This window comes from Petaurus breviceps, unplaced genomic scaffold (assembly GCF_028583685.1).
Source record: "Petaurus breviceps papuanus isolate PSGF00001 unplaced genomic scaffold, PetGlider_PUasm1.0 79, whole genome shotgun sequence".
NCBI lineage: Eukaryota > Metazoa > Chordata > Mammalia > Diprotodontia > Petauridae > Petaurus > Petaurus breviceps.
The window spans coordinates 15,098,667-15,126,456 of record NW_027186523.1 but is presented as its reverse complement, the minus strand read 5'-3'; the positions used below and the strand labels follow the sequence as shown (position 1 = coordinate 15,126,456).

General features: G+C 36.9%; 1 protein-coding gene across 2 annotated transcripts in view; it reads right to left on the bottom strand.

The window, feature by feature from the left end:
* The window catches only part of CDC123 (cell division cycle 123), a 116,527-nt gene that overhangs the window by 11,243 nt on the left and 77,494 nt on the right, over positions 1–27,790 (bottom strand). For both annotated transcript variants that reach the window (XM_069106403.1, XM_069106404.1), the window contains 4 exons: positions 24,860–24,935; positions 14,802–14,924; positions 13,400–13,428; positions 4,748–4,876 (listed from right to left, as the gene is read on the bottom strand). In XM_069106403.1, coding sequence (XP_068962504.1) covers positions 4,748–4,876; positions 13,400–13,428; positions 14,802–14,924; positions 24,860–24,935 — 357 coding nt within the window. The remainder of the gene's footprint in view (positions 1–4,747; positions 4,877–13,399; positions 13,429–14,801; positions 14,925–24,859; positions 24,936–27,790) is intronic.

Below are 27,790 nucleotides of genomic sequence, written 5' to 3'. Positions count from 1 at the left end.
AATTTCAGGAGAGCACACAAATAGGGCAATTTTATTTCTATCTTGCTAAATGTATATTATATACTTTTAAGAATCAAGTTCTACATAACAAAAATTCACAGTCTGACATATAATCCTCTTTTTTTTGTTCTTTGTACACTGAAATGTTTGTGTTTGTTAATTGTTAAGTTAATAATAGTAAATCAAAATTTTAAAGAAATCACAAGTCTAGACCCCCTCAAAATTTGTACGTACATACATACCTGAATGTGAATGTACATGCACACAATACACTGCCAATTCAAAACTCAGGGTACCAAAGGAACCATCAAATTTGAATTGAATCCATTTAACATTTTTAGACAGACACAAGCTGAGTGACCTTGGGAAAATCATGTCTGCCTCACTTTCCTCAACTGTAAAACGTATCTAATAATAGCACCCATCTCCTAGAGTTGTAAGGATAAAATGAGATATTGGTGAAGTGCTTTGCAAATCTTAAAGTGCTCTATAAACCCTATCATTATTATTGTTGCTGTTATTTTAGTTAGAAGACTTCTCAAGCATAATTCTCCAGATAAAATATTTGTCTTTAATATTTTCTTTTTTTATTGACTTATTTTCTTTAGACTCACCAAACACTAACCTACAACCCAAGGTACCAAAACTCTTAACTGCTTTGGCATGGCCACTCTCTCCACCAATGAAAATTTCAGCTCATCTATAACTTAGTACATAATCTATGAGAATTACAGATAAAAAAAATTAATCACCCTGAAACCAACTTGCCTTTCCAAATTCTGTTTGGTAACAGAGGAGGTCAAATAAGCATGCATCATGATTCTGTAAAAATAGTCAAGAATGCTAAAGCTCAGGATTAGCTTAAGTCAATAAAGAACAGCTAAGGTTAAGCCTAAGGTTAAGCTTTGGAAGGAAAAGGACAATTAAAGAAGACTTTTGCTTGGGTTAGATGGGACAAGGTTAACTGATGAGAGAGACAGTAGAACTGCTGAATTCATATCATGTTTCTGTTTTTTCTGCCAAGAAAAATTACTTCTACAATAGAAAAGACAGAACAAATATAATTAAAAGTAAGGATGGTCAGATATCTTATTGTTCCTTCTCATTCTCCTTTGTTGGACCATCATCCACAGCATGGCTCCCATTCTGAATATAACCAGTTTTTGGCTTGGGCCCTCTTCTCTCTCATTTGGTAACTTCATCAGTTTCCATTAAAATTATCAACACTCTCCGAATGACTCCCAGATCTCTATTTTTAGCTCTAGTCTCTCACCCAAGCTCCAGTCCCACATCATTAACTGCCTAGTTCACATTTCGAAATGGATGCCCCATAGATATCTCAAACTCAACACGTCTCAAACAAGTAACTATCCTTACCCCCAAACCGAGCATTATTCTAATATATGTTTGTTTGTTTTCTAAATTGCTTAGCACAGTTCCTGACACATAGTAGGTACAATATAAATGCTTATTCTCTAACACCCCCCCCCATTCTGAACTTCATTTATTTCTGCTGACGGTACTACCATTCTGCCAATCACCAAGATCTGCAACCTTAGGGTCATCTCCAACTCCTGACACTCACTCGTTCCATCTATCCAGTCCATTGCTAAATCTTGTCTTGTCCTCCTCCACAGCATCTCTTGCATACATCCCCTTCTCTCAACTCACAGGCACAACCCTAGTGCAGCCCTTTATTATTTCCCACCTGGACTGTTCTAACAGTCTTCCACTTGGTCTTCCTCCCTTAAGTCTCCACTCGTCTTTAATCAATTTTTCACAAAGCTGGCAAACTGATTTTCCTAAAGCATAAATGTTTCTCTTACTCAATAAACTATTATTTCCCTATAACTGCCAGGATAAAAATCTCCAGTGTGTTGTTTAAAGTCTTTCATAATTTGGCCCCAACCTATCTTTACGGCCTTATCATATTCATGCCCAGCACTGTCTCCCCAACTCTGTCTCCCTTGTTTCCTTGAAGGGTTAGCTCAAGAGCCACTGTCTATATCAGGATTTCCTTGATCTTCCTCCACATTCCTGCCCCTACCCCCAATCCCCTGCCCAGCTGCTTATGTCATATCTGTAAACAAAAATCCCCTTCAATCTATCTCGTGTATCTCAAACCGACACAGGTACATGTTTCCCCTGGCTACACAAGGAGCTCCTAGAGGGCAGGGCCTGGTGGCTTTTGTCTCTGTATCGTCAGGTACCTACCATAGTGACTGCTCCACAGCAGGTGCTAAGTAAATGCTTACTGATCTTTGTGTGTGTGTTCTTCATGTACCTACTGTGCATGCTGCCTCCCTCTTTGGAATGTAGGTTCTCTGCAGGGACAGTTTTACTTTAGTCTGCATCTCAAGGGTTTTCCACAGTGCTGGCACAGGGAAGATATTAAATAAACACGTGATTGTTGACTGTCTGATGCCTCTAGAAAAGGGAAGTTGGAAATATGACACTAGAACTCTGGTGAGAAATAGGTGGAGAGATACATATGTATAAATGCTTTGAAAACCCTAAAGCGTTATAAAAATAGACAGCATTATTATTACCTCATTTTTCTCATCTTTTTTTAAACAGAGCTCCGACAGACACAGTCCTAGAGCAGGCTGCTATCCTGCTATGCTCCTTTTACATACAGTGCTTTCTAGACTACTGCACAGACATACAAAATAAGTGTAGCTGGATGGTAACTTGCACATCAGCTTACCCTCCATAAGCTCACTTATGCATCCTCAGGACAGCCCTAACAGGGGTAGCAGACCAGGCAGCAAGAATGATGTGCACTTCACTCCATCGCCACAGGACTCTGATCCCCTCTGAGAGGTCTTTAGATTTTGAAAATCTTTTTGCTCCACGTAGCACTGAGATTATGAATATCCAATCTGCTATGAAAGTCTGTAAATGTCCAATATCTTCCCAATATGCCCGTTCTCCCCTCTGAGACTACCGCCCCTCTAGTGCAGGTCCTCATCACCTCACACCTGCTGAGGGCCCGCCTGCCCCAAGGGCCTCCCCACTCCACTCTATCTTCCACTCAGTCACCAAAGCATTTTTCCTAAAGCATAGGTCTGACCATGTCACTCCTGACTCAGTAAACTCCAGTGGCTTCCAATTACCTACAGGATCAAATACAAAATCATTCTCCTTGCGTTGTTCAAAGCCCTTCATAACCTAAAGCCCTCACCTACCCACCTTTCCAGTTTCTTAAATCTGACTCCTGACACCATACTCTTGTATCCAGTGACACTGGCCTCCTGACTGTTCCTCAAACAAGAAAATCTCTCTCTCAAGCCCAGACATTTTCTCTGGCTGTCCCACATACCTCAAATGCTCTCCTTTCTCATCTCTGCCTACTGGCTTCCCTGACTTCCTTCAAGTCTAAGCTTATGAAGGATAGAGGCTGCTAGGTAGCACAGTGGATAGTCCTGGAGTCAGGAAAACCTAAGTTCAAATATGGCTTCTCATACCTACCAGATTTGTGAACCTGGGCAAGTAGCTTGACCTCTGTCTGCCTCAGTTTCCTCAACTGTACAATTGGGATCAAAATAGCACCTACCTCATAGGGTTGTTGTGAAGATAAAACAAGCTATTTGTAAAGCAGTCGGGTAACCAGTGCCTGGCACACAGTAGATGCTTAATAAATGCTTATTTCCTTCCTTCTTTGAGGCAAAGAACAACAAGGAGGCTATTGGAATAGTCCAGGAGAGAGATGATGGGCCTAAGCTAATAGGACAGCTGCACAAGTGGAGAAAAGGGAACTGACAAGAAAGTCTGTGAATGAAAAATCAAACAAGGCAGCTGACTTGATATGCAGGGTGAATGAGGAACCATGATGACTCAGAAGTAGTGAATCTGGTATGCTGGTATCCTTGACAGAAAGATACAAAAAGGGTGGATTTGGGGGAAGAGGGAGGAAATGAATCCAGTTTTGGAAACATTGAATTTGAGATGCCTGTGGCACATCCAGCCAGTGATGCTGATGTGGAGTTGCTGAAAGACAAGAGCTGAAGATAAAGATGATGGAATACCAAAATCTTGCATCTTAGAAGTTCACAAGGGAATAAATTTGAGTCTCTTAATTAAAAGCCCTCATGAGAGATTCTTTTATCATATTCTTCACACAATGCCTTGAAACTGAAGGAAAAAACAAGAAAAAATGAAATGCCCCTCTATTCTGAACAATCAACAAAAGAGAAATTAAGCCATATATGTTTTTTACTACTTTGAGTTCAGGTTTTGTTGTAACACATTTTATAAGCAACTGATAAGAAAAGATTAGAGGAAATGCATATAGCTTGGCTGAGATACAAGAAAAGGTATGCATGGAAAGAAATCTACAAATATTTCAAGAACAAGAGGGAAACAAGAGATAGCTGTGATGTGAAATCATACATTTAAGGTAATTATGCTAGGAAAAATCCTCAAAAACAGGAAACCCATAAAAAATAATGTCTTAAGTAAATGAATATAGATATTCAAGTCAATAATTATTCCATATAAAGATGAAAGAAAAGTTTCTTATTACTCACCTGGCAAGTATCCTTTCTTATTCATGTCTAGTGGATGAGTATTTATAAAATTTACTTTAGACTAAAGCTTTTCCAAGGTTACAGATAATTACGTTTATCTGACTACATAAGACCCTGAGGACATACCATAAAAACAACTGAGGACAATTTAGGCAAACATTTAGCTTAATCATTTAAAAGGGTATCTCCTAGATTATTGTTTCTCTAAAATTTCTTACCTGTTCCAGAGCCTCTCCTTCATTCTGTTCACCTTTTAAGTTTTTTCCAAATATTAATTCCTCCCATGTGAATAGCAGTGAGTCTGTTACTTCACCAAATGGATTAAAATCAATTAGCCACACTTTGCCCTACATCAGAGGAAATATTGAGATACTGAAAGTTAATAAAGAACAAAGTTATATAGCACTTACTAAAGTCTATAATCAGCCTTAATTTGCAAAAGTCAGTAAATCAGAATGTCCTATTTTCATGTACCCTTCTTCCCAAAGGAAACTTCCCAAACATTCTATCAACAATTATAAATGAATTTAAAGCAAAATATGGCTTTAAAACATGCTAATGATTTGCAAATGACTTCTGTCCTTTGGCTGAAAAAAAATTACATTTTGATGAAAGTACGTTTAACTAAATAAAAAAGAATGAATGAGATAGTGCAAAGAGTACTGACTCTGCAGTCAGAGGCCCGAGGTTCAAATCCTCCATGTAATGATGACCCTGTAGCTTCAGGAAGTCACTTAACCTACACCTAGACTGTAGTTTCCTCACCTTTAAAATGAGGGAGTTAGGATTAGATGGTCCCTGAGGTGCCTCTGATCCTATGACTACAGAGATCAAAAACAAGTGTCATTTTTGATAGCAAAGTAAAAAAGAAGAAACCCTGAAAAACCATCTACATTTTTTCTCCTTGCCTCCTGCAACTAATTTTAAGTTTTATGTCCAAACCTTAAAGGAAAAAAAGACCATCCCATAAGGAGGCCCAAACAAAGCATCATGGTAAGAAGCAGTATCAATAATATCTCAGGGAAATCTGGCAGAAAGGAGAGCAACTGTTTACTGCAGGAAAAGATTCTCCACTTGACCAGTCTGCATCAAGTAGTCCTCCATAAGACCAAGAGTTCGCTAAAAGTGGGGATGTATTTTGTTGACATGTTCCCAACAAAGGAAAATGGTTTTCACTATGTTCTAAGAGTTAGGCCTGGCAGAACCTGCTAATCTGGAAAGGATTTAAGAACAAGACTGGCAATTGACTCTGTGTCTGTAACCCAAGGAGGAAGATGGATAAATCTGGAGATACTCATTACCAAAAGGCTGGTTTCAGGGTGTTGGTCACATAAAGTTATGAATCCTAATATTTGAAGAACTGTGATCTGTGTGAGTTGAGGGAAAACCGATGGTCTTTGGTTTTGTATGATAAGATTTGGCATAATCTAAAAGAGTTTGGAAATAAAACCCTTCCAAAGGAAACAGTAGAATACTCTGATTCTGAAAAAGACTTATTTTTGTCAGCAGACAAACAGCTGAACTCAGGAGAAATATTTCTGAACTAGTTAGGCTAAAGAGAAATTTAATTTGGGGTAAAAGATGTGTCACTGAGGATAAGTAAGTATACAGAGAGTTGAACAGAAGTTCTTGGCACAATCCTAATAGAACATAGCTGTATGTACTTCAGTACTCTGAAGGATGTACGATCTGGTTGCTGTGCATATTCATTTTTCTGTGTAAATCAAAACTTACCTACATCTTCCATTCGAGGTGACTCTCCTTGGCCTACCAGAAATCCTCCAGGAGGTTTACCCAACATACTGGCAACCTTGCTGTAGGCCTCTTACAATGTGTGAATACCGGCGCAGTAAATGGTTTGTCCATCTACAACTTATTCTTGCAATGTGATTAGTTTACTTTGTTTATTGGTCATATAGCTCTGATATTTTGGGATGCTTTTTAAGCTTAATTCATTGTCATTAATATGCTGCAACCTATTTGCAGCTTCAAAGGCCTCTCCACTGTCCTCTGAATGATAGAGAATTGTGAATAAACCTAGGAAAGCCCCTCAAGGAACTAGAGATAGAAGATTAGATTACATAAACAAATATGTCATTTAGTAAAAGTCTTTTGAATTATTTGTGTTTTGGTTTTATGTATTTTTATTATTTAATTTGTATTTCTTATTGAGCTAATTTTTGTTAAATTGTTTATGTACAGAATTTTACATTGTGTTTATCAATAAACATTGACCAGTCTTAATTATATCCTCCCTATATCCAATCATCTTTGAAGGCTTTAAATAATAAAGTGCTGAATTAGTTACCATATGTGGTAGAAACATATTAGGATAAATTTCCTAAGAAAGAATAAAACTGTTTCACTAAAACTCTACCAATACCAAAAGTGCTGATTTGGATCAGGTTCTTATTACTGCTCCACTCCATCCACAAAACAGATCCTCTCCTAACCTATGCCTTCAACACACAGTTTCTATGTTCTCAGCTATGAAGAACCAGACCTTTTAAAGAAGTTTGACAATATTCAGTTATGTAGAAAAATGTCAACCATGGTTATCTGAGTCTCCCTTACGCTCTGAGTATCAAATATAAGAAAACAAGTAGCAATCCATGTAAAAAAGTAGAAAATAAATAGCCTTAGATATTTTCTAATCTCTATTCGTTCTGCTTTATAACTTTTTCAAACCATTAAACAATCTCATTATAATGAACCATCCCTGCCTGTTAATACAGGACGACTTAATTAGCTCAGTAACATTACTGAGATCTATAAACTGGAATATGTCACCTTCCAAAAAAACCCAAACAAACCAGAAGATAGGCCAACCTAAATACTAAGGCTAGCATTGATGACCAGCAGAGTTTGTTTCTTGGTTCAAAGGTCATAGTCTAGATTAAAAATAAAAACTAAAACAGTTTTAGTCAAGCATAATAATCTAAAGGTTACCTCTTCAAAAAATTTTATTTGATCAGAACTTTAAAATATTTTCACATGAACTCTCCAGGCATAAAACATACTGGAGACCTGTCTACAGGAAATCTATCTTGCAATGGGATTAATGTTCCTTGTATAATGTTTACATCATCCCCCTACTCAATGTCATTCAGAAATTGAATGTCTCCCAATTCCTACCATCAAGTCTAAAATCCTTAAGTTGTTTTGAAGGTCCTCCATTATCTGTCCCCACCTTACCTAGGGAAATTTATTCTCACTACTCTATAAAGCACAAGGTATAGATATTGTATAAAGTGAAAAATTATGTTGTGCATATCACAATTGCTACAAGAGTTCTGTGAAAAGGAAAGTAGTCAATGCTAAGTAATCAGAAGCAGCATTATGTAGTAAATGGGATTTGGGTTAGGGCTTAAAGGATGAGTAGAATTCAGATAAATGGAGGGGAGAAGAGAAGGTATTATTACCACTTTTCCTCAAAATGTACCCTCTATTAAAGCCAGGCTAGAATTCTCACTGTTTCATGAACACATCGTGTTCATTATAAACTCTGCCTTTGTTTATCTTATTCACATCTCCTTGGACACCCCTTCTTCTCCCCTACGACTGTTGCAAATCTACAAAACCTCCAAGTATAAGCTCAAATCCCACTTGCCAAAGAGAAGCCTTCTAGGACTACTTAACTCTGATCAATCTTCTCTTTCACAGAACTACAATATGTAAAGATATCCTATGATATGTGCAGAACAATTTTGCATTTTATATCAGTGTATCAATGCTATTCAACAACGGTTTTAAGAGCATTAGCCTCATGGGTTCAACAATAATCATTTATTAAATATCTACTATACAGAAATTGCCATGTTAAGAATTGGAAAGGATAAACTATGAATCATCCCTTCATGGAACTTAAAATTTGGTAGGGAAGATATTACATGTATATAAGTAATGAAGCAGAACAAATTATGATAAGAGCATAAGAAAGGAAAAACTGATTCTGATGGAAGGGGGGGAAATAAGGAGAAGAGACAGCTTAGGAAATGGAAAAAGGGGCATTTGAGTTGGGTCTTGAAAGCTGGTTAGGGGGCTGGGGTGAAGGAAGCATTTCTTCTATAGGATACAGTAAAATAAAGGCATGGAGGTGGGAGAACATGAGCAAAAACCATGGCTAGACCAGTCTGGATGGAATGTACAGCATTTATGTGGTAAGGAGTCATGTGACGCAAACCTGTAAAAGTAAGGTGTTAAACCAAATCATGTGAAGAAGGAACTGCAGAAAGGAGAACACTACTAGTTAGGAAGGAGGCTTTTAGGAGGTTATTCTATTACTCCATCCAGGTGGTAATAAGGCCTTGCACTAGGGTACTGGTCATGAGAATGAAGGGAGGAAAGCACGTAAGAGATGCTGTTGAGAACTGACCACATTTGCCAGCTATCCAGATGTGACAAGGAAGAATCAAAGGCAATGAGTCTCAGGGATGACAATGAAGCTGGAGATAAGGATTTTGAAGCTAGCTATATAGATATGATAAATGAAGTCATGCAAGTGGGTGAGATCTCCAAGGATGATAAAGAAAGAATAAAAGAAAGCCAAAGATAGAGCCTTGGTAAACACTCAAACTTTAAAAGTAGAAAAAGAAGAACCAGAAGAATAACAAAAAGGTTGGTAAAAGAGTTAAGAGAGAATACAATGTAAGACTTTACATTTCTCTCTTCATCTTGTGATAGTGAGCTCAATGGGCCAGCCTACCTACCAAGGTCACAAGTTTATAGGATCACTGAGATAGAGCTGGAAGGGAGCTCATCATCTAGTCCACCCCTCATTTTAGAGATGAGGAAACTGAAGCTTAGATAGGTTAAGAGATTCACCAAGGTCACACATGTAGTAACCATCAGAAACTAGGGAAACATGGGGAAGAAAAAGACTTAGAAGTAGCATGACAGACATCTTCAAGTATATGAAGAAATTTCATGTGAAGGTAGGGATTTGACTTTTTTGCTTGATCGCTGAGCAGAAAACTTGGAATGGTGGGTGAAAGTAACAGAGGCAGATTTCAACTCATTATAATAAAAAGTAACAATTAGCGACAACAAAAAGTGGAACACCCTGTCTAAGGAGGTAGCTGGTTCATTCAATGAACAAGCATTCATTAAGCACCTACTATGTGCCTGGTATCATCCTATACATCTGGGATATAGAGAAAATAACATAAAACCCTGCTTTAAGAAGCTTATATCTTATTGGGGGCAAAACAATGTGCATATGTGTATGTATATATGTGTGGATAGGTATGTATATATGTATATGTATGTGTATATAAACATACACATATATACATACAGGTATGAATACAAAATATATGCAAATTAAGTATTATTTTCAGACATGTGACCACACCTTTGCTCTTATTATTACACACAAGTGTTCCACACTTCTATGATCAAAAAGACTGAAATTCCTTTATCCAGTTGAAATCTCCTATTATTCCATCTTACCTTAAGCTATTATCCCGTCTCCATTTTACAGTCAAACTCCCAGAAAAAGTCTCCAATTGTCTCAATTTCTTTGTTGCTCAACCCTTTATATTCTGGCTTCCTACCCACAAGTAAACTGACCTTTCTTTCTCTGAAGCTACAAATGATTTCAGGTATTCGTCTTGGCTGCCCTTTCTCATTCTTCATTCTACTTGGCCTTTCTAAAGCTCTGAATCCTGTCTTTTGGTTCTGTACCAATTGCTTAACAGATGTTTGCTGAACTGAAGACTCTTCTTATCCTGAAGACCCTCTCCTCACTTAGCTTCGGTAGCACTGTTCTTAGTTCTCATGGCTACTGGACCTCTCGTTTTGTTTTACCAACTAAGCATGGACATCCATTAATGCTCTGTCTTGGGCCATCTCCTCTTCTATCCCTACACACTCACCCTTCTTTGTCCCTAAGTTTCAATCTATCTCTTTCAACTGGTTCCTTTTCTACTGTTTACAAATGCAGAGTCTCCTGCATGCTTAAAAAACTCTCATTAGATCTTATTATCCATTCGAGGTATTGACCTTTAACTTAATTCAATTTCTAGGCCAAATTCATAGAAAAACCTGTTTACACTCACTGCTACCACTTCCTCTCCTCACTCATTCCTCAATGCTTTGTGGTCTGGCTTCTAACTTCACTCACTTGAAACGGCTTTCTCCAAAGCTCCAATGATTTCTTAATTATCAGCTCTAATGGCCTATCTTATCTTCTTCCATCTTGACCTCTTCAGTATCCGAGATGACTACTCATCCTCTTCTATTATATACTCTTTTCATTCTGGATTTCTGTGACACCCAGTGCTCCTACCCCCCCCCCACTTTTTCAGCTCCCCTTTAGGTTTTGTCTTCTCCCCCTAGAATGTAAGGTCCTTGAGGGCAAGGGCTGCTTTGATTATTTATATTTGTATACCCTGCTCTTAGCATAGTGCCTAGCACACAGTAAATGCCTTATTAAACAAATCAATCATTCTAATTGTCTAACTCAGAGATGGGGAACCTGCAGCCTTGAGGTCACATGTGGCCTTCTAGATCCTTGAGTGCAGCCTTCTGACCGAGTCCAAGTTTTACAGAACAAATTCTTTTATTAAGGGGATTTGTTCTGTAAAGTTTGGATTCAAAGGGCTGCACTTCAGGACCTAGAGGGCCACATGTGGCCTTGAAAGTCACAGGTTCCCCACCCCAGTCTAACTGATTCTTCCCATTGTCCTTTACTGGATGATCATCCACATGCTCCCAACCTGCAGGTGAGGCTCAAGGCTATCTCTTGCTTTGGTGACTTTGTCAGCTGCCATGGATTTAACTATCTGTATATCCTGCTCTAGCCTTTCTCCTGAACAACAGACTCACAACACCAATTATCCAATATATATTTGGAATTGTATGTCCAATAGTCATCTCAAACTCAACACATCCAAAACAAAACTCAAAGACCTATCCCTCTCCTAAACTTCCCTATTACTATTGAGGGCACCATCATCCTCCTAGTCAACCTCCCTATAATTCACTCCCCATCCTACTCATTAGTATCCTGACTCCAATCCATCCCCTATTCAATGGCCAAAGTGATTTTTCTAAAATGTGAAGAAAAAAAAATGTGGCATTCCTAAAAGACAGTCCTGACCAGGACAATCCTTTTACTCAACAAACTGCAGTGGCTCCCATTACCTCCAGGATCAAAATGAAGTTCTCTATTTTGTATTTAAAGAAGTTTCAAACCTGGTTCTTTCCTGCCTTTCCAATCTTCTTACACTTTATTCTCCTCCATGTACTCTACAATCAGCTCTACTGGCCTCCTGTTTCTTTCACACAACACATCTGTCTCCATGCCACCTGCGAGATGACATTTTTTTCTGATTCCCCAGCTACTAGCTCCTCCCCATTCCTGAAAATGTCTTGTATTTATTTTGTATATACCTATATGTATATATGGCATCACCCCCATTAATGTAAGCTCCTTGAGAGCAGGATCTGTCTCTTCATCACCTAGCACAGTGTCCTACACATAGTATTTAATAGTTATGGACTGATTGTATGAATGCTCATCATAATATGATATCACTGCATAAAGTCTTACCTAAATGCCTGTGAAAAGATATTATGACTTAAAATTGAAATCACTCCCACAGGAATTAAAAAAACAAAGTAGGGGCGGCCAGGGAGCACAGCGAGTAAGAGCATTGGCCCCAGTGTCGGGATGACCTGGGGGATCGATTCCGGGCTCAGACACTTAGCACCCACCCGGAAACACCTGGCCGTGTAACCTTGAGCAAGTTACTTAATGCCGATTGCTTAAAAAAAAAAAGTAGGTTATTTTTCCACTGGAAAGTTTTGCACACTGGACATTGCATTATCACATGACAGATATGAGATACAACTCCTCTCAGTGCAGATGCTTAGAGACAGTTGTTGCCATGGATAACAACAAAGGGTTCTTTGGCTGAGGTTAATTCAGAGAAAACTAAAAAGCAAGGTTAACAGGGCAAGTCCCTGCCTTACCATCTCTCCTGGCTATAAAAATAGGAACCTATCAGCAGAATATTAAGTGCAGTATATTCAAAAGTACACTTTCCCAAAATGACCTATAGCTTGTTTTGCATAAAAACCAGCAGCCTCACCATTTCCTGTCTCCATCTTGCCCCACCAACACCACCTCCTCTAGTCCCCAATCCTCCCACTCTGTCCCTTGGCTTTTGTTGAGCTTGGTTTTAATCCTAATTGTGATCCAGATACTACTTTCTGTCTCTGACCCTTCATCTCGAGACAGTCTGTATCATAATTATCTATCTTGGCCTTTAAAAATAATAGTCTATAGGACTTTCCTATCTAAAGCATTCTCTCTTTGACTCTCCCAAACTAGCAAGACTTCAATCAGAAAGAGAGAAAGCCTTTAGCCATAGTTCATGATGGGAAGCATAATATAATCCCTATCTTACTTGCTTAATTTTAAATTAATCTAAAGGTATAAATAACTCAAATTATGCTAAGAATATACTTAACTGAAAACTGTAAGTTTCATCTTGGGGAAAAAAGGCTTAATGATTCCTATCTAAATATTATTTACCTTGTAGAGCTTATTTTCAGGTACATGAAACCATGTTAAACAGGATTAGATCTCGACAAAATTGTGAGGGAAGCAAAGATCAGGTTAGGTGTTAAACTAATCCTTATTAAGGTGTTCGATGATAATGGCTTTTTCTATTAAGAGATTCCTGAAAAATGAAAAGCCTTCATGACCCACAAAAATGAATGTCTAATAGTGATATTTCAAACACTGTGGCAGATTGGTGAGGGAGATATTTTGAGATGGTAGTTCTTTTTGCCCCAAATACATAACTCTACCTACTTGTAAGGATAATTTTGTTACAGATTATACCAAACTACTAACTTACCATACTATCTCGGTATACATCAAATACAACTGTAAAAAAAAAAAAAGAAATAGCCCAAATTAATTTTTATAAAAGATACAATTTAAAGAAATACAGTCATACAGTCATGCTTAGATGGTAAAAATTACATTTAAAAGGCAAAACGAGCTCTACACATTATCCAACCAAATGTTACAAAAATTCCTTGGTGATGAGAACAAGAAAAAATTTCTTGCTTCAGAATCTTAAAACTAAGTTTTATAAGAGTCAAAATATACTTCATTGTTACGATCATGCTATTTCTTTCTTTCTAACATTTTCATCTATCATACTTTAGAAGTAAAGCTTCATGGAACACAATGATTTTATAATATCCAATTTTTCTCTTATACACAGGCTATGGGGAGGATTCCAGTTTGATTCTAAGAAAACAGCACTCTTGGAATAGGTACCCATTTATTTGATTGGGGAGTGATATGAGTAATATCGGGAGGTGGAAAAAATAAACTCTACCCACACTCAGGGAATGATTAATGCAATTTATCATCACAGCTCTAACAGAGAAACTTATTTTGGCAAGCAGAGAAAATCTGAGCAAATAAAATATTGATAAATACAGGAAAAATGTATTCTTTGATTCTCAAATACTATATTATTAATTTAAAATGACAAATTGATGTTTAGTAAAGTTTTCCATCTGATTATGTAATTTAAAGTATTATTTAAAAGATGAATATTTAGTAGCACAACCAATCCATCTTGCTTTCTTTAAATGAATATATATTAGTTATATGTTATAGAATACACATGGCATCCCAAAAGTCTTAGTGCAGCTAAAATTTAAGCTACTAAAGTTTATTTAAATTAAAGCTTAAAACTTCACTTTTGTGACACTGTATAATAAACATTTTATGGTGATAGGACAGATATAAATTATGTAAAAATAAGGGTCTAAATTATAATAAAGTAAAAATAGACCATCAGAAACATTAAAGAGGAATGAAATAGTTGATATGAAGTAATCTCCATGTACTCTTGTTCTGATAAGTTGGGGGTTAGGGGAAGTACATATATATACAGTGGTAAGTAAAAGGTGAGTAGGTTCTCAATACAATGGCTCAACATAAATGCTATGTATAAACTTCACAAGTTGAATTTAAGGTATATAGGCAGAGGGAGTGGCCTGGATAGGAATAAGATGCTTCAGCTCCCCCTCACTAGTCTTTGAGAAAGGCGATGGAGGAAGACTTGTTGGATATGTTGTAAGAGGAATTCTTGGTAGTACTCGGTGGCTTCTGAGCTCTCTTCCAAATCTGAGAGTCTATGATAGCATAAGAACCCTAAATCACATGATGAAATAGTTTCATAATATACTAAAAAAGTAAAATCTTATCTTTCCATTATGAAAGTAACAAATACTCACAGTCTTCATCTAAGAATTTATATTGTATGTGTTTCTTGAAAAAATCCTGTATGGATCTACAGATCTCTTCATTTTGTTTAGAAATGTGATCATAATATTGTGTATAGTCCCTCTGGGATATACCTGCAAAGAAAACATTTGATATATCATAATATTCTTTTCAAATAAAATGTCATGAATCTTATTTACTGAATCCTTCAGGTGAATCCTATAATTTTACTTTTGAAAACATTTTATCTTCATAGTAAAATATTAAGATTAAAACATTATTTCTACTTAGTATCTCTAGGAAAAATCCAGTTACAAGATTGATGCTTGCTACCAACACTTTTTTAAAAATCAAATTTTCAAATTTTACTTTTATGAATTACACTTTCAAACATTTACCAAGTATTTATCAAGGGACTAGTCAAGGCAATATTCAAGGCACTGTGGATATTAAGAATAGGACACAGTATCTCCACATAATTTAAATTCTACTTGGAAAAAATTAACCTGGACCTAAGTAAGTAAACAGAAGACAGAGGATGCTACACCCAAATAACAATAATAGAAGAAGAGAGGTAATAAGTACAAGGGAAAGACATGCCAGGTAACTTAGATTCTGAAAGGTGGGTAAAAATCAGAGAGATAATCCTTAGCAAAGAGATGGAGAGAAAAGGCATTCTAGGCAAAGTGGCCTATCTAGAAAACAGAGTGTCATAGAATTGGCAGAAGTACAGGTACATAAAAAAATGCTGAGGATGATAAAGTCAGAAGGGTAGAATAGGGATAAATTGTAAAGATCCTTGAATGCCAGGGAAAGAATGTTGGACAATGTTGGCAATGGGGAAACACTGAAAGGTGTAAGGCGTAAGAAATGATACCCATCAGAATTTCTTTGATTCTTCGCTGAACTCTGTGAAAAATTAAAATAACCTTTCCTCTTTCTTCATGGAAAAAAAATTTTATCTTCCTCTTCATATTTCATAACATATTTCAAAAATCTATCATTTTCTCTTTGCCATACTTTCCCATCTTTATGATTCAGCTCTCTTAAGTGAAGGAATACCAAAATTCCTGGGGTTTTTTCTTGCTTTCTTTCTTTCAATGTTCAGAGTTTATTTTTTACTGAAAACTAAAACACAACTATATTTAACAAGATATAAATGTAGCTAAAAGGTTTTAATTATAAACATATATAAGGATGTATACCAAAAGTCTTAAAGCTTTAATAGCTTAAAACTGCACTAAGACTTCTGGGTTACTTTTTTCCTAATCATCCCACTCCTATATGCATTTTACTTTCTTGCCCTAAAATTTATTTTTCACACCCAATATAACTTCATCTTCAAATTTCCCATCTCTTCCTTTAAAATACCTTTCCAGGGGTAGCTAGGTGGTGCAGTGAATAGAGCACTGGCCCTAGAGTCAGGAGGACCTGAGTTCAAATTCGGAGACACAACACTTACTTGTCTTGTGACATCCTTGGGCAAGTCACTTAACCCCAATTGCCCTGTCTTCTCCCCTCCAAAAAGCAAAAAAAAAACCCAAAAAACAAAAAACCCTTTCCAAATTTTCTTCTTGCACATGTCTTTTTTTCCTTTAAAAAAAATGTGCTGAAGCTATTTTCTTGTCTTCATAACACTATTACTTCCCAATACTGCCCCTTACCCATAAAGAGATGCCTGTCATGTAACAAAGTATAGCTAAGCAAAACAAATGACACTGGTCACACCTGACGGCGTGTACCTAATTCCACACCTACAGTTCACAACCTTTCTGTGGAGGTGGGGTGTTCCTCCATCAGTGCTCACTGAAGGAGGGAGGGGCGATTCCATCTTATATTGTTGTGGCTTCATGGACATCATTCTCTTGGTGTTGATTTATACTCGTCTTCCAAAGTTTCTCTGAGCTCTCAATGCCCATCATTCCTTACAGTCTAACAGCACTCCCTTCCCCAAACTGCACTGAAGAGTAACCAGGGGCCCAACTTAACATGCTAAAGGTGAAAGAAAATGGTTTTGCTCCTCAATCTTTCAACATTAAGCCGAGTACTTTGTATCAGAACTTCTGGATCTAAATTACTGTTTTTGTAAACCTCCTCATTGTCCTCTTTAATTGCATTCATGTTGAAAACAATACAATTGTGGCAGATTAATATGTAAAATTCAACTACTCCAAGCTCTTTTCTAGGTATTGTGATGAATATCAACATATGGTTCCAAAAAAAAAAAACAAAAAACTGATACTGATACTGATGATATATGAGCCTAACCAAATTCTACCTAATTCTTGTCCAGGGGCACACAGTTAATAAGTGTCTAAGGCCAGATTTGAACTCACTTTAAAACTATTATCTCATTCAAACCTCATTAAACCCCTATGGACAGCTATAGTTATTATTCTCAATTTTACAGATAAGGAAATTGGGGCTCAAAGAGATTAGAAGATGTGTCTAACATTATACAACTAGTATCAGAGACAAGATTTGAAACAAAGACTTCCTGTTTAGCACACTATCTGTCTCTTAACAAATTTCTTCACAACCTGGCTCTTTCCAAACTTCATACATACTACTCTGCTCCACTGACTGTGTGATCCAGGCATACTGGCCAACTCACTGTTCTGCACTCACATTTTATCTCCAGTCTTGGGCATCTACACTGGCAGCCCGATTCCCTCCAAGTTCAAGTTAAACTTTCTACATAAAGCCTTTCCTGAGCCACACACCCTATATCCCATATCCCAGCTGCTAACGTACCCCCTCCCAAAACTCCCTTGTATTAATTTTGTATACATTATGTGTGTTACACACACATACACATACGCACATGTACACATGTTAGCTCTCTCACTCATTAGAATATGAACATTGGGGTATGTACTATCTCATTTTTGGTTTTGTTCCATCACTAATCAGGACAGGGGCAGGTAGGTGGTGCAGTGGATAGAGTGCAGGCCTGGAGTCAGGAAGACTCATCTTCCAGAAGACGTGGATCAGCCAAGAGGAAGTGATAACTCTGGCCCATCTACTGTCCATCACCAATGCTTCTAGACGGACTGGTGTGGTACTTCCTGCATGAGTATACATTCACAAAATATAAACTTATGCCTTAAGTCATCCTCAGAGAACTAGAATAAGCCTTCTTTGAAAGGAAACTTGTATCTGGTATTAGACAGACACCAGCAATTTTAGATGATTGAACCGTTACTGATTTGATTATGTATTCAAGGTGACAGTTTTTCTTTTGGTATACACTTTAAAATATCCTGTACCTATCTCTGACTTTATACTAATCACTTCATGTGACAGGTAAGGGTAAAAGGTAACTTCTATGGAGAACTGACCTGAAAAAATGGCATTATAGTATCTGGCTGGTGAATGCTTATTAGCTATGCAGTTTAGTTCCATAAAAGATCAGATCTGTACAGAAGGACTAAAGGTTGGATTTCTAGCATCCAAAAGAGCTGATTTCCAGAATTTCTCCTAAGGTTGACGATAAAATAGTTTATTAAATTAGATTAATTAGTTTATTAAATTTAATTAAACAAATATAAAATTATTACATCTTGCCACCTTTCTAGAGAGAATATATTTTTTAATACAAACCTTACAAGTCAGTTTTTCTTTTCTTAACCCACTGTTTTCCCTCCAATGTCACTGGCTAAGTCAATCAAACCTCAATTGCAAAAAAAGTTTGCATTTATACACCTGCACATTGGTTTATCTTGTTAATTTATCTACAATTTTTTGTACATGAATGTTCTCACATGACAGTAGAATGACAAAATTTGTAAGTCATTCTAAGAGCTGAGAATGGAGCCCAACATATCATTATGTAAGGAAAGAAATAAAAGTACTACAAGTAAATTTAAAAAAAAAAGAAATGTTAGGGAATAGACAGAAAAGGAGGCTATGTGATATGAAGGTTAACTCCATGGACAGTATTATTTTCTGGATCAGGGTTTATGATACTAGAATGATGGATTTCGTTAGGAAATCTGGGAAGAATGTGTTTGGTAGAAGACTTAATAATGTGGGCTACAAACCAAAATTTGAGGGGGAAGGAAAAATGTTCGTATAAAATTACAAAATATTATGGAGAACAATATGTGATTGGGAAAGAATACAAAGAGCAGAAAAAGCTTACAAGTATTCACAGGATAAAATAAAAAGTAAGTAGATCAGAAGCCGTATATAAAGTATTCTATGTCTATTTTGTAATTTATATGCATATATACACACACTAATGCATAAAGCATTAATGAGGGATAAGTAATAATATGAACTTGGAATTAAGAGAAGAGAGGTCAAAATAACCTCACAGGTATCACTGAGACGTAGCAGTAAGAAACATAACCAAAATATGCAAACTGAAGGAACTGCCTGATCTAAAAGGAACTAATCTTGAAAAAGCCATCGTGTGTCAGCTAAGTCAACCCCAAGATAAACCCCCATTTCCTTCTATGAAGTCTCCTGTGATATGACCCTGAGATCTCTCACCATCCTGGATGCTTTTCCTTGATGCTCTTTTCCAGTTTATCAATATCCTTCCTAAAACACGGTGCCTAGAACTGACCACAATACAGTTTCATCTGGAAAGCACACATTGAGGAGAGCACAAACTCCTTAGTCCTGAACACTACACTTCACCTACTGCTGTTAAGATTAGTGTTGTCAGCTGCCATATCACACCTAGTATTCATACAGAGCTTGCAGTCCACTCTCAGACCTTAGCAGCCATCTAGTCATACCTTCTCATTTTGTAGTAATGAAGTTGATATTTTTAATCTAAAGGTAAGACTTCATATTCATCCCTCTTTGTTACAAATCTGAGAAGCATCTTGTCTATATTTATCCAATGGACAGGGGTTAGGATTGTAACTGTCATTTCACTGGTATAGTTGGCACTTTCCCAATCATTCAGTCTTAGGGAGTTGCTCAGAGGACTGACGACTGAGGACCTGCCTGGGATCATAGAGGCAAGCCAAATTTGAACCTAAGGTCATCCTGGTTTTCAAAGTTCTCTGTACACTACACCATACTTCTTCTTGAGCCTTTTTCCAAATCAACTAAAATGTTCCACAACAGAGATCACTGTAACACTCCACAAGGGTCCTCCTTTTCAATGAGACATCAAACCACTGATGATTACTCTTTAGGTCTGGCCACTTGTCCAGCTCCAAATAAAGAAAACTGTACTCCTATCTAACCCACATCTCCAACTTTTCCCACAAGTAAAGCTTGGGACTTTGTGAAATGCTTAACTAAAATATAGGTAAACTATTCTAGTATTCCCCTAATCTGAAAGTTCAGTAATCTTGTAAAAAAAAAAAAAAAAAAGAAACAAGGTCAGTCTGGTATGACATATTCCTGATGAAGCCATGCTGGCTCTTTATGATCACTACTCCTTTTCTGGATGCTCATGATCAATTTGTTGTTGTTCAGTCATTTTTCATTCTTTTTTTTGGAGGGGGAAAGGCAGGGCAATTGGGGTTAAGTGATTTGCCCAAGGTCACACAGCTAGTTTTTTATGTTAAGTGCCTGAGGCCGTATTTGAACTCAGATCCTCCTGACTCAGTGGGTCAGTGCTCTCTTCACTGTGCCCCTAGCTACCCCTCAGTCATTTTTCAATCACGTGTATGACCCCGTTTGGGGTTTTCTTGGCAAAAATATTAGAATAATTTGCCATTTCCTTCTCCAGCTCATTTTACAGATGAGGAAATGGAGGAAAACAGGGTTAAGTGACTTGTCCAGGGTCGCACAGTTAGTGTCTGAGGACAGATTTGAACTCAAAAAGATGAACCTTCCTGGAGTCTGGGGCCAATCTATCCACTGCACCACAAAGTGGGTCGAAACAATATGTTTGTTAAAAAGTACATGTCAAGCTCACTTAAATCTGCAGTTTGTAAAACCTGTTAACCTGTGGAGAAAGTCTCTCCCATTCTCTACTTAAAGAACATTCCGAGAACATTAAAGAACACTGAAAGCTGCCTAACAATCATTTAAGGTAATTCTTTCATTACCCTGGGATGAAATTCTTCTGAGCCTATGATTGTAAACTCACCAAGGTCAAGGAAGTGTTTTCTAAACATCTTGCATAATGACTTGCTATTAGCCATATTTATTCTGTCCTTTCCAATCTAAAAGACACTCTTCTTAGCAGAGAAAACAGAAGAAAAGAAAAAAGATAAATTAAAGGAAAAACTATATGCAGCTAAAAGTCTTGGATGGAGAAGATGACAAAACTCAAGAGAATAACAATATAAGGATTTGAAAGTAATAATAAATGTAATGAAAAGCAGCACTGATTCAGTAGAAAAGAGAACAAAGTTAGAAAATTCTGTTTGGGAAAGAACTGGGAAACAGTTCAATCATAGTGATAACTCTGAAGGATAATTCAAGGAAGGAAGCAAGGAAATACCACAGAAAAATTTTCAATCACTATATTAAAAGAAAATATCACAGAACTGCCACAAAACAAGTGATATCCTATGACTAGAATTGAGAAGCACAAGAAGAAACCCCAAATCAGATTCATCTAGGCATATCATCATCAACCTTCAAAACTACAATGACAAATGAAGCATTTCAAAACTAAAAAGATATCACTTATCTATCAAAAACATAAACCAAGGTCTCAAGAGATTTTACTTAATAAAATTTTTATTTTTTGCAAAGAAAATTCTTTTAAAAAATAGAATATAAGGTTATATACCTTTAGGCTCCAAAAAAATCAATAGCACAAAAGCATCATTGGGGAAACTTTACTTAAAAGGAGTTATAGAAGACTTTGGAGATCTTATAAAAGAGATTTGGGAGGTCTTGGTTGGCCACAAGCTCAGGGAGAACCATCAGCATAATACAGATGCCCAAAAGAAAGCTCAAACAATCTTAAACATAAATAAGTTAGACGAAAGTATAAAATAAGGCAATCAATAGTTCCATGACTATTTGTGGTCAGACCATATTTGGGGCCTTAATAACAATAGTTGATATTTTAAAAAGCTAATTTTACATTTACAAAGCATTTATATACATGCTAACACCTGAACCTCAAAATAAACCTTTGAGATAAGTATTAAAAGTATTATTATCACCATTCCAATCTAGACTTTTGATTTTATCTAAGGCAGTTAGACACAGTGGATAGAATATCTAGAGTACTTGAGTTCAAATCCAGCTTTAGACATGTACTAGCTACGTACTATGCAAATCATTTAAGTTCTGCTTGCCTCAGTTTCCCCATCCATAAAATGGAGATAATAACAGTACCTATCTCCCAGGGTTGTTGTGAGGATCAAACGAGGTAATAATTGTAAAAAGCACAAGCACAGTACTCAGTACATAATAGGAGCTATATAAATGTTAACTATTATTATGCAGGGAACTCCTAAGATGAAAACTCCTACCATTAATGCAGAACAGCAATTGGTCTGCAACTAATAATCTTAGAAAATCTCTTGCTGGCACTGAGAAGTCACACCAAAAAAAATGTCAGAGGCCAGATTTGAACCCAGTACTCTCTCCACTATATCACACTGAATTATGTATCTAACCCTGGGTCCTATATTTTAAGAGGACACTGATAAGCTGAAACAAGTTTGTCACATTAAAGGAAATAAGAACTGAGAATGCTGATCCTTAAGAAGAAACTTGGCAATAAAGTACTTCTTTTTTTCATCGTACATTTATTAAGCACCTGTAAGCTTGAGGGGCTTGAGGGAGCATTTCAGTGTATGAACTACTTTACTGTTCATCTGTCAGAAACAGATCATTTTTGGACTTTTTAAAGGACTGACCTCATCTCTTATTCAACTGGATTTTCAGCAGGATAAAGATTACTAAACGGAATTTCAAAAATAACAGAGAGTAGGCTAACAAACATGTGCGATTTGTACTCTTGCATTTAATTACAGAAGAATATCCCAGATAAGAATAACATGCCTGTGTTTGAACTAATTAAAAATTTTAAAAGTGAACTTTTCTAACCTATCTGTTAGAGCCTTCAACTGCACTGTCTTCAGTGAAGTAGGAAGGGAACTGATTATTTAAACACAAAGTTAATCCTTTGTGTGAAGCATATCCATCATTGCAGCCAATGGCCAGTCCCTTCATGGTGTTTCCCCTGACCTTGATTTTGCTGGACCAATCATTCCTTTGGCCGTATTGTTCTTTGAAGCTGATAACGTTCTTCTTCCTAGAACCCTGGACCCCAAAGGCAGTGTGGCACAGTGGACACAATACTGGACTTAGAGGCAAGAAAGACAGGAGTCAGAATCCCAACCTAGATAACATTTATTAGTTGTATGACATTGGACAAAAGATTTAACCCTTCTGAGCCTCAATTTTGTCATCTAGATTGTTATTAAAGACTTGTTAACACAGGATTGTTATGAAGAAATCAATACACAAATTTTCAAGTACCATATAATTGTCAATGAATAGTATTATTGCTGTTGTTGCTGCTTTTGTTGTTAATCAAATATGTGAAGGGCTGTCAAGGTGAAGGGATCTTAGACTTTTCCTGTGAAACTCTCAAGGGTGGAACTAGGATGAATGTGTATCCTCAGATTGTATCAGTTGTTGTGGTTGCCACACCATACTGTTGTCTCACTGAGTTTCCAGGATTGCTTTCACAGAACAAGCTAGTTAGTACAAATGGATGGAAGTTAAGTTTATGCTCAGAATAAGGAGTAACTATTTGAGATGCCAAAATGTGGAACAGACTTTTGATGAGGGCACTGAGTTCTCTGCCATGGAGGACTCCAAGCAGAGGCTGAAAGTCTAGTTGTTAAGGATGTTGTAGAAAGGACTCAAGTTTTGGACAGATATTGAATTTGACCATCAATGAGGTCCCTTCCAACTCTGGTATTCTAAGAATATAAGTTATAGGGAGACAGGTTTCAAGTGATATAATAAATATTTTTAAACCACTAGAGCTGTCCAAAAATGCAATGTGCTCACAAAACCAACTGAGCTAAAGTTAGAAGGGAAACAGATAACTGGAGGGAAAATATCTTTGCAGCAAGTTTCTAATAAGCTTCTCATTCCCAAAATAAATAAAGAACTTATTAAAATCAATAAGAGTAAAAGCCTCAATTGATAAATGGTCAAAGAATATGAAGAGGCAATTTTCTAATTAAAAAAATAAAACCCAGATATCAACAGCCACAAGAAAAATTTTTGTAAATCATTAATAAACAGAGAAATGCAAATTAAAGAAACTCTGAAGTTCCACCTCACACCAACAATACTGACAAAGTTGACAAAAAAGGAAAATGACAAATTTTGGAGAAGCTCCTGGGAAACAGGCACATTAACGTACCGTTGGTGAAGCTTTGAATTGCTCCAGACATTCTAGAAAATAATCTAGACGGGCAGCTAGATGGCGCAGTGAGTAGAGCACCAGCCCTGGAGTCAGGAGGACCTGAGTTCAAATCTAGATGCAGACACTTAACACAAAAAACTAGCCTGTGACCTTGGGCAAGTCACTTAACCCCAACTGCCCTCCAAAAAGCAAAAAAACCCCAATAATTTGGAACTATATCCCCAAAGTTATTAAAGTGCATGTCACTTGACCCAGGAATACCACTACTAGGCCTATCCTACAATGAGATCAAAGGAAGTGAAAAAGACCTAGGTGTACAAAAGCATTTTTATTTTCATTCCTCTCTTATTGACTCTCCAGACTCTTTCCCCATGCCACAGCAGCCTCTTCAGGCTGAAAGTCCACTTTGCCTGTCTTCTCATACTGTAAGTACATTCTGTCCCAGTAGCCCCTTCTCGGATTTTTAGGCAATGCCCAGAACTAATATTTTAAGGAAAGTGCCCAGGCCAGCTGTATCTTCATTTTCTCCAGGCCCTATTGCTGATTCCCTGGACCTTCTCCATCATGCCCCAGCTCAAGTATTTTTCTTAGACTTTTTAGAAGAGAGTATCTCAAAATTCTGTAATAACTTATAATCATAATCCAAATAACCATACTCCAAAATTCTACAGCTACTTATAACTTATTTCACAAAAGTTTAGTTCTTTAAGGTCATTTTATAAGAACATCAAAAAAGGTTCTCACCAATAAGCTTATTTTCCTTGACAAAACACCTGAATTCTGCCCCAGGAATTAATTCGCACCATTTTCGAAGAACAAGCTGCCAAGAGAAGAAAAATATATTATTACCATAAAAAAAGAAAAGGCTAAGAGGAATGACAAATATTTGCCTTAACATGAACACACCTAGAGTGAGAGAGGTTCCTGACATGAGATGTAGAGGATAGCATCATAATACTTTTCATAGGACTAGGGACTTGACCTGTGAGCTCACTGACACAGGGAACTGCCAGATGAAGAAACTCCCTCTACCAATGCAGACTAGCACCTTTTCTACAACTTTAATATAGAGAATTGCTGAGGGCACAGCATCATAAAGCCAACCAGTATGTGCCAGAGACAGGAGCTGAACCCTTGTCTTCCTGGCTCCAAGGCCAAGCTCTCTCTCCAGCACATCATATTGTCTGTCAGATGTAGAAAAGGGAAAAAAATTACTGAAACTTTATGGCAAATGTTACTTTTTAATCTGTCATTTTGAATGTGCCTATATAACATATAATAGGCAAAAATGCTCCCCCCAAAAGGATCACAAATGGAAAAATATTTTCTCCACAATAATTCATGCTCCTGCACCTCAGCATAGATGAAAACAGTTCATAGCCACCTCTACCTCAAACACTGTAGTTATGGTGCCTATTATGAATTAATTTTTTTGGTTTGATACAGAAAGATTAGAAAGGTTAACAATAAAAGACTGCCTACAATAAAAGGAGCTTGCCTACACATAGAAATAGAAAGAAAGCAGATGCTCATCAAATGGGAGACAACTAAACAAATTTTGGTACATATATGTTATTGTACTATAAGAAATTATGAATCTGATAAATATGGAGAACTATGGGAAGATTTATAAGAACTGAATCAATGTGAAGTAAGCAGACCCAGGAAAACAATACACAGAATGAAACCACCACCACAAATGGAACAAACAAAAAATAAAGCAACTGAAATTGAATGCTATAACATTATCAGGAACAAGCTTGGCCCCAAAGAAGAAATACCTCCTTACCAATCCCAGTTTCTGGGCAGGGGGTGGGGAGAGGGACTTATGTGAGACATTTTCACTACCTCAGATATTTTGCTTAAGTTTTTCTTTTTAATCTGTTGTAAAGAATGGCTCTCTGAGAGCAGATTGGGGGAGGAGGTACACAGTGGAATTGCTGTTTTGGGATGGTGGGTAGGGGAAAGATGGAGAGAAAATTTGTAACTCAAAATTTTGTGGAAATGAATGATGTAAACTAAAAATAAACATAAAATTTAATTATTAAGAAAAAAGAGTAATAAGAGAGCATTTATTTAGTACTTTCAGGTTTACAAAGCACTTTACAAGTATTTTATTTTATACTCACAGTAACCATGGGATGTATGTGCCATTATTATCTCCATTATATAGGTGAGGAAACTGAGGCAGAAAGAGGTTAAGTGACTTGCCCAAGGTCACTCCTAGGAAGTTTCTGAGATCAAATTTGAACTCACATCTTCCTGATTCCAAGTTCAGCTCTCCATACACTGTGCCTCCTCGCGCCTCCTATTTGCACTATGTCCTTCCTACAATCTTCCCTTTCTTTCCTCTAATACCAGTCAGTGAAACTGAGAAATACAATAAAGCTTTATGATCAATTTTCCTTAAAAAAAAAAAAAAGAATGGCTCTCAGAAAGGGAAAGTAGCAGGGATAAACTGGGAAATATAAATGATATAAAAATAAAAGCTATCAATGAAAATTTATTTTTTTGAAAAGGAAAAAAAATATCTTACATAAAATTGAAATGGTAACACAAAAACAAACCTCATTCTCCTGATCCAATATTGAATAACTTGTATGATCATGAGTGCATCACTTAATCTTGCTGAACCCCAGTATGTTCACCTCTAAAATGGGGAGAATTATCTCTAAGCACCAACTTTACAGAGTTGTTATGAGGTTTAAATAATATGACACAGACAAAATGCTTTGCAAACCTTAATGTGTTATATAAATGTAATATATTATTATAACATATTAATGTGAACTCTGGAATGGAGTTTGGGGGACACAAAAAATTAGTCAACATTTGCAATAATCCTTTTTCCACTTTCCAGTCTTGTGACCAGAATATTGTCTAGAAGACATTAATCTATATAAATGTAAAGTTGTGATGATTAGCAAGACATCATGACAGCTATGTACTTAGTCTTTATCAATAAAGGTCTTTGGAATGATGCATTTAGGCAAACAGCCACTGCAGCTAACATATAACAAGAGGACCACAATGTCTGAGAAGCTGTTCATTTCCATCAAATGGATACCAAAAATAATAATGATAATGATACTTGAATATTTCGATCATGATTTCAATAGTGTATGCTGTATCCTTCCAATGGCACAGAGCTCAGTCTTCAGGAGTTGCTATAGCTGGAAAATTCACCAAAACTGTCTCATATTTGTATAAAAAAAAACATTGTAAGATGAGCAAAGTACAGCTAGAGAACAGTTCATCTGAAAAAGATCTGGGCGCTTTAGCAGACAACAAGGTCAGTATGAGTCACCAATGTGATTGTGCAGCCAGAAAAGCTAATGTGATCCTAGACTGCATTAAGAAAGGCAATACCAGGGCGACTAGGTGGTGCAGTGAATAGAGCACCGGCCCTGAAGTCAGAAGGCCTCAGACACTTAACACACAAAAAAAAATAGCTGTATGACCTTGGGGAAGTCACTTCACCCCAACTGCCCTCCAAAAAGCAAAAAAAAAATTAAGGCAATACCTCCGGAAAGAGATGATAAGATACTGGATTCTGCCCTGGCTGGATCACATCTAGAGCCTCGTGTTCCATTTTGGATTCCACAGATAAGGGAAGACATTGAAAAAAGCAGTAGTGCATCCAGAAGGAAGAGATGGAGGAGGGCAAGAGCACTG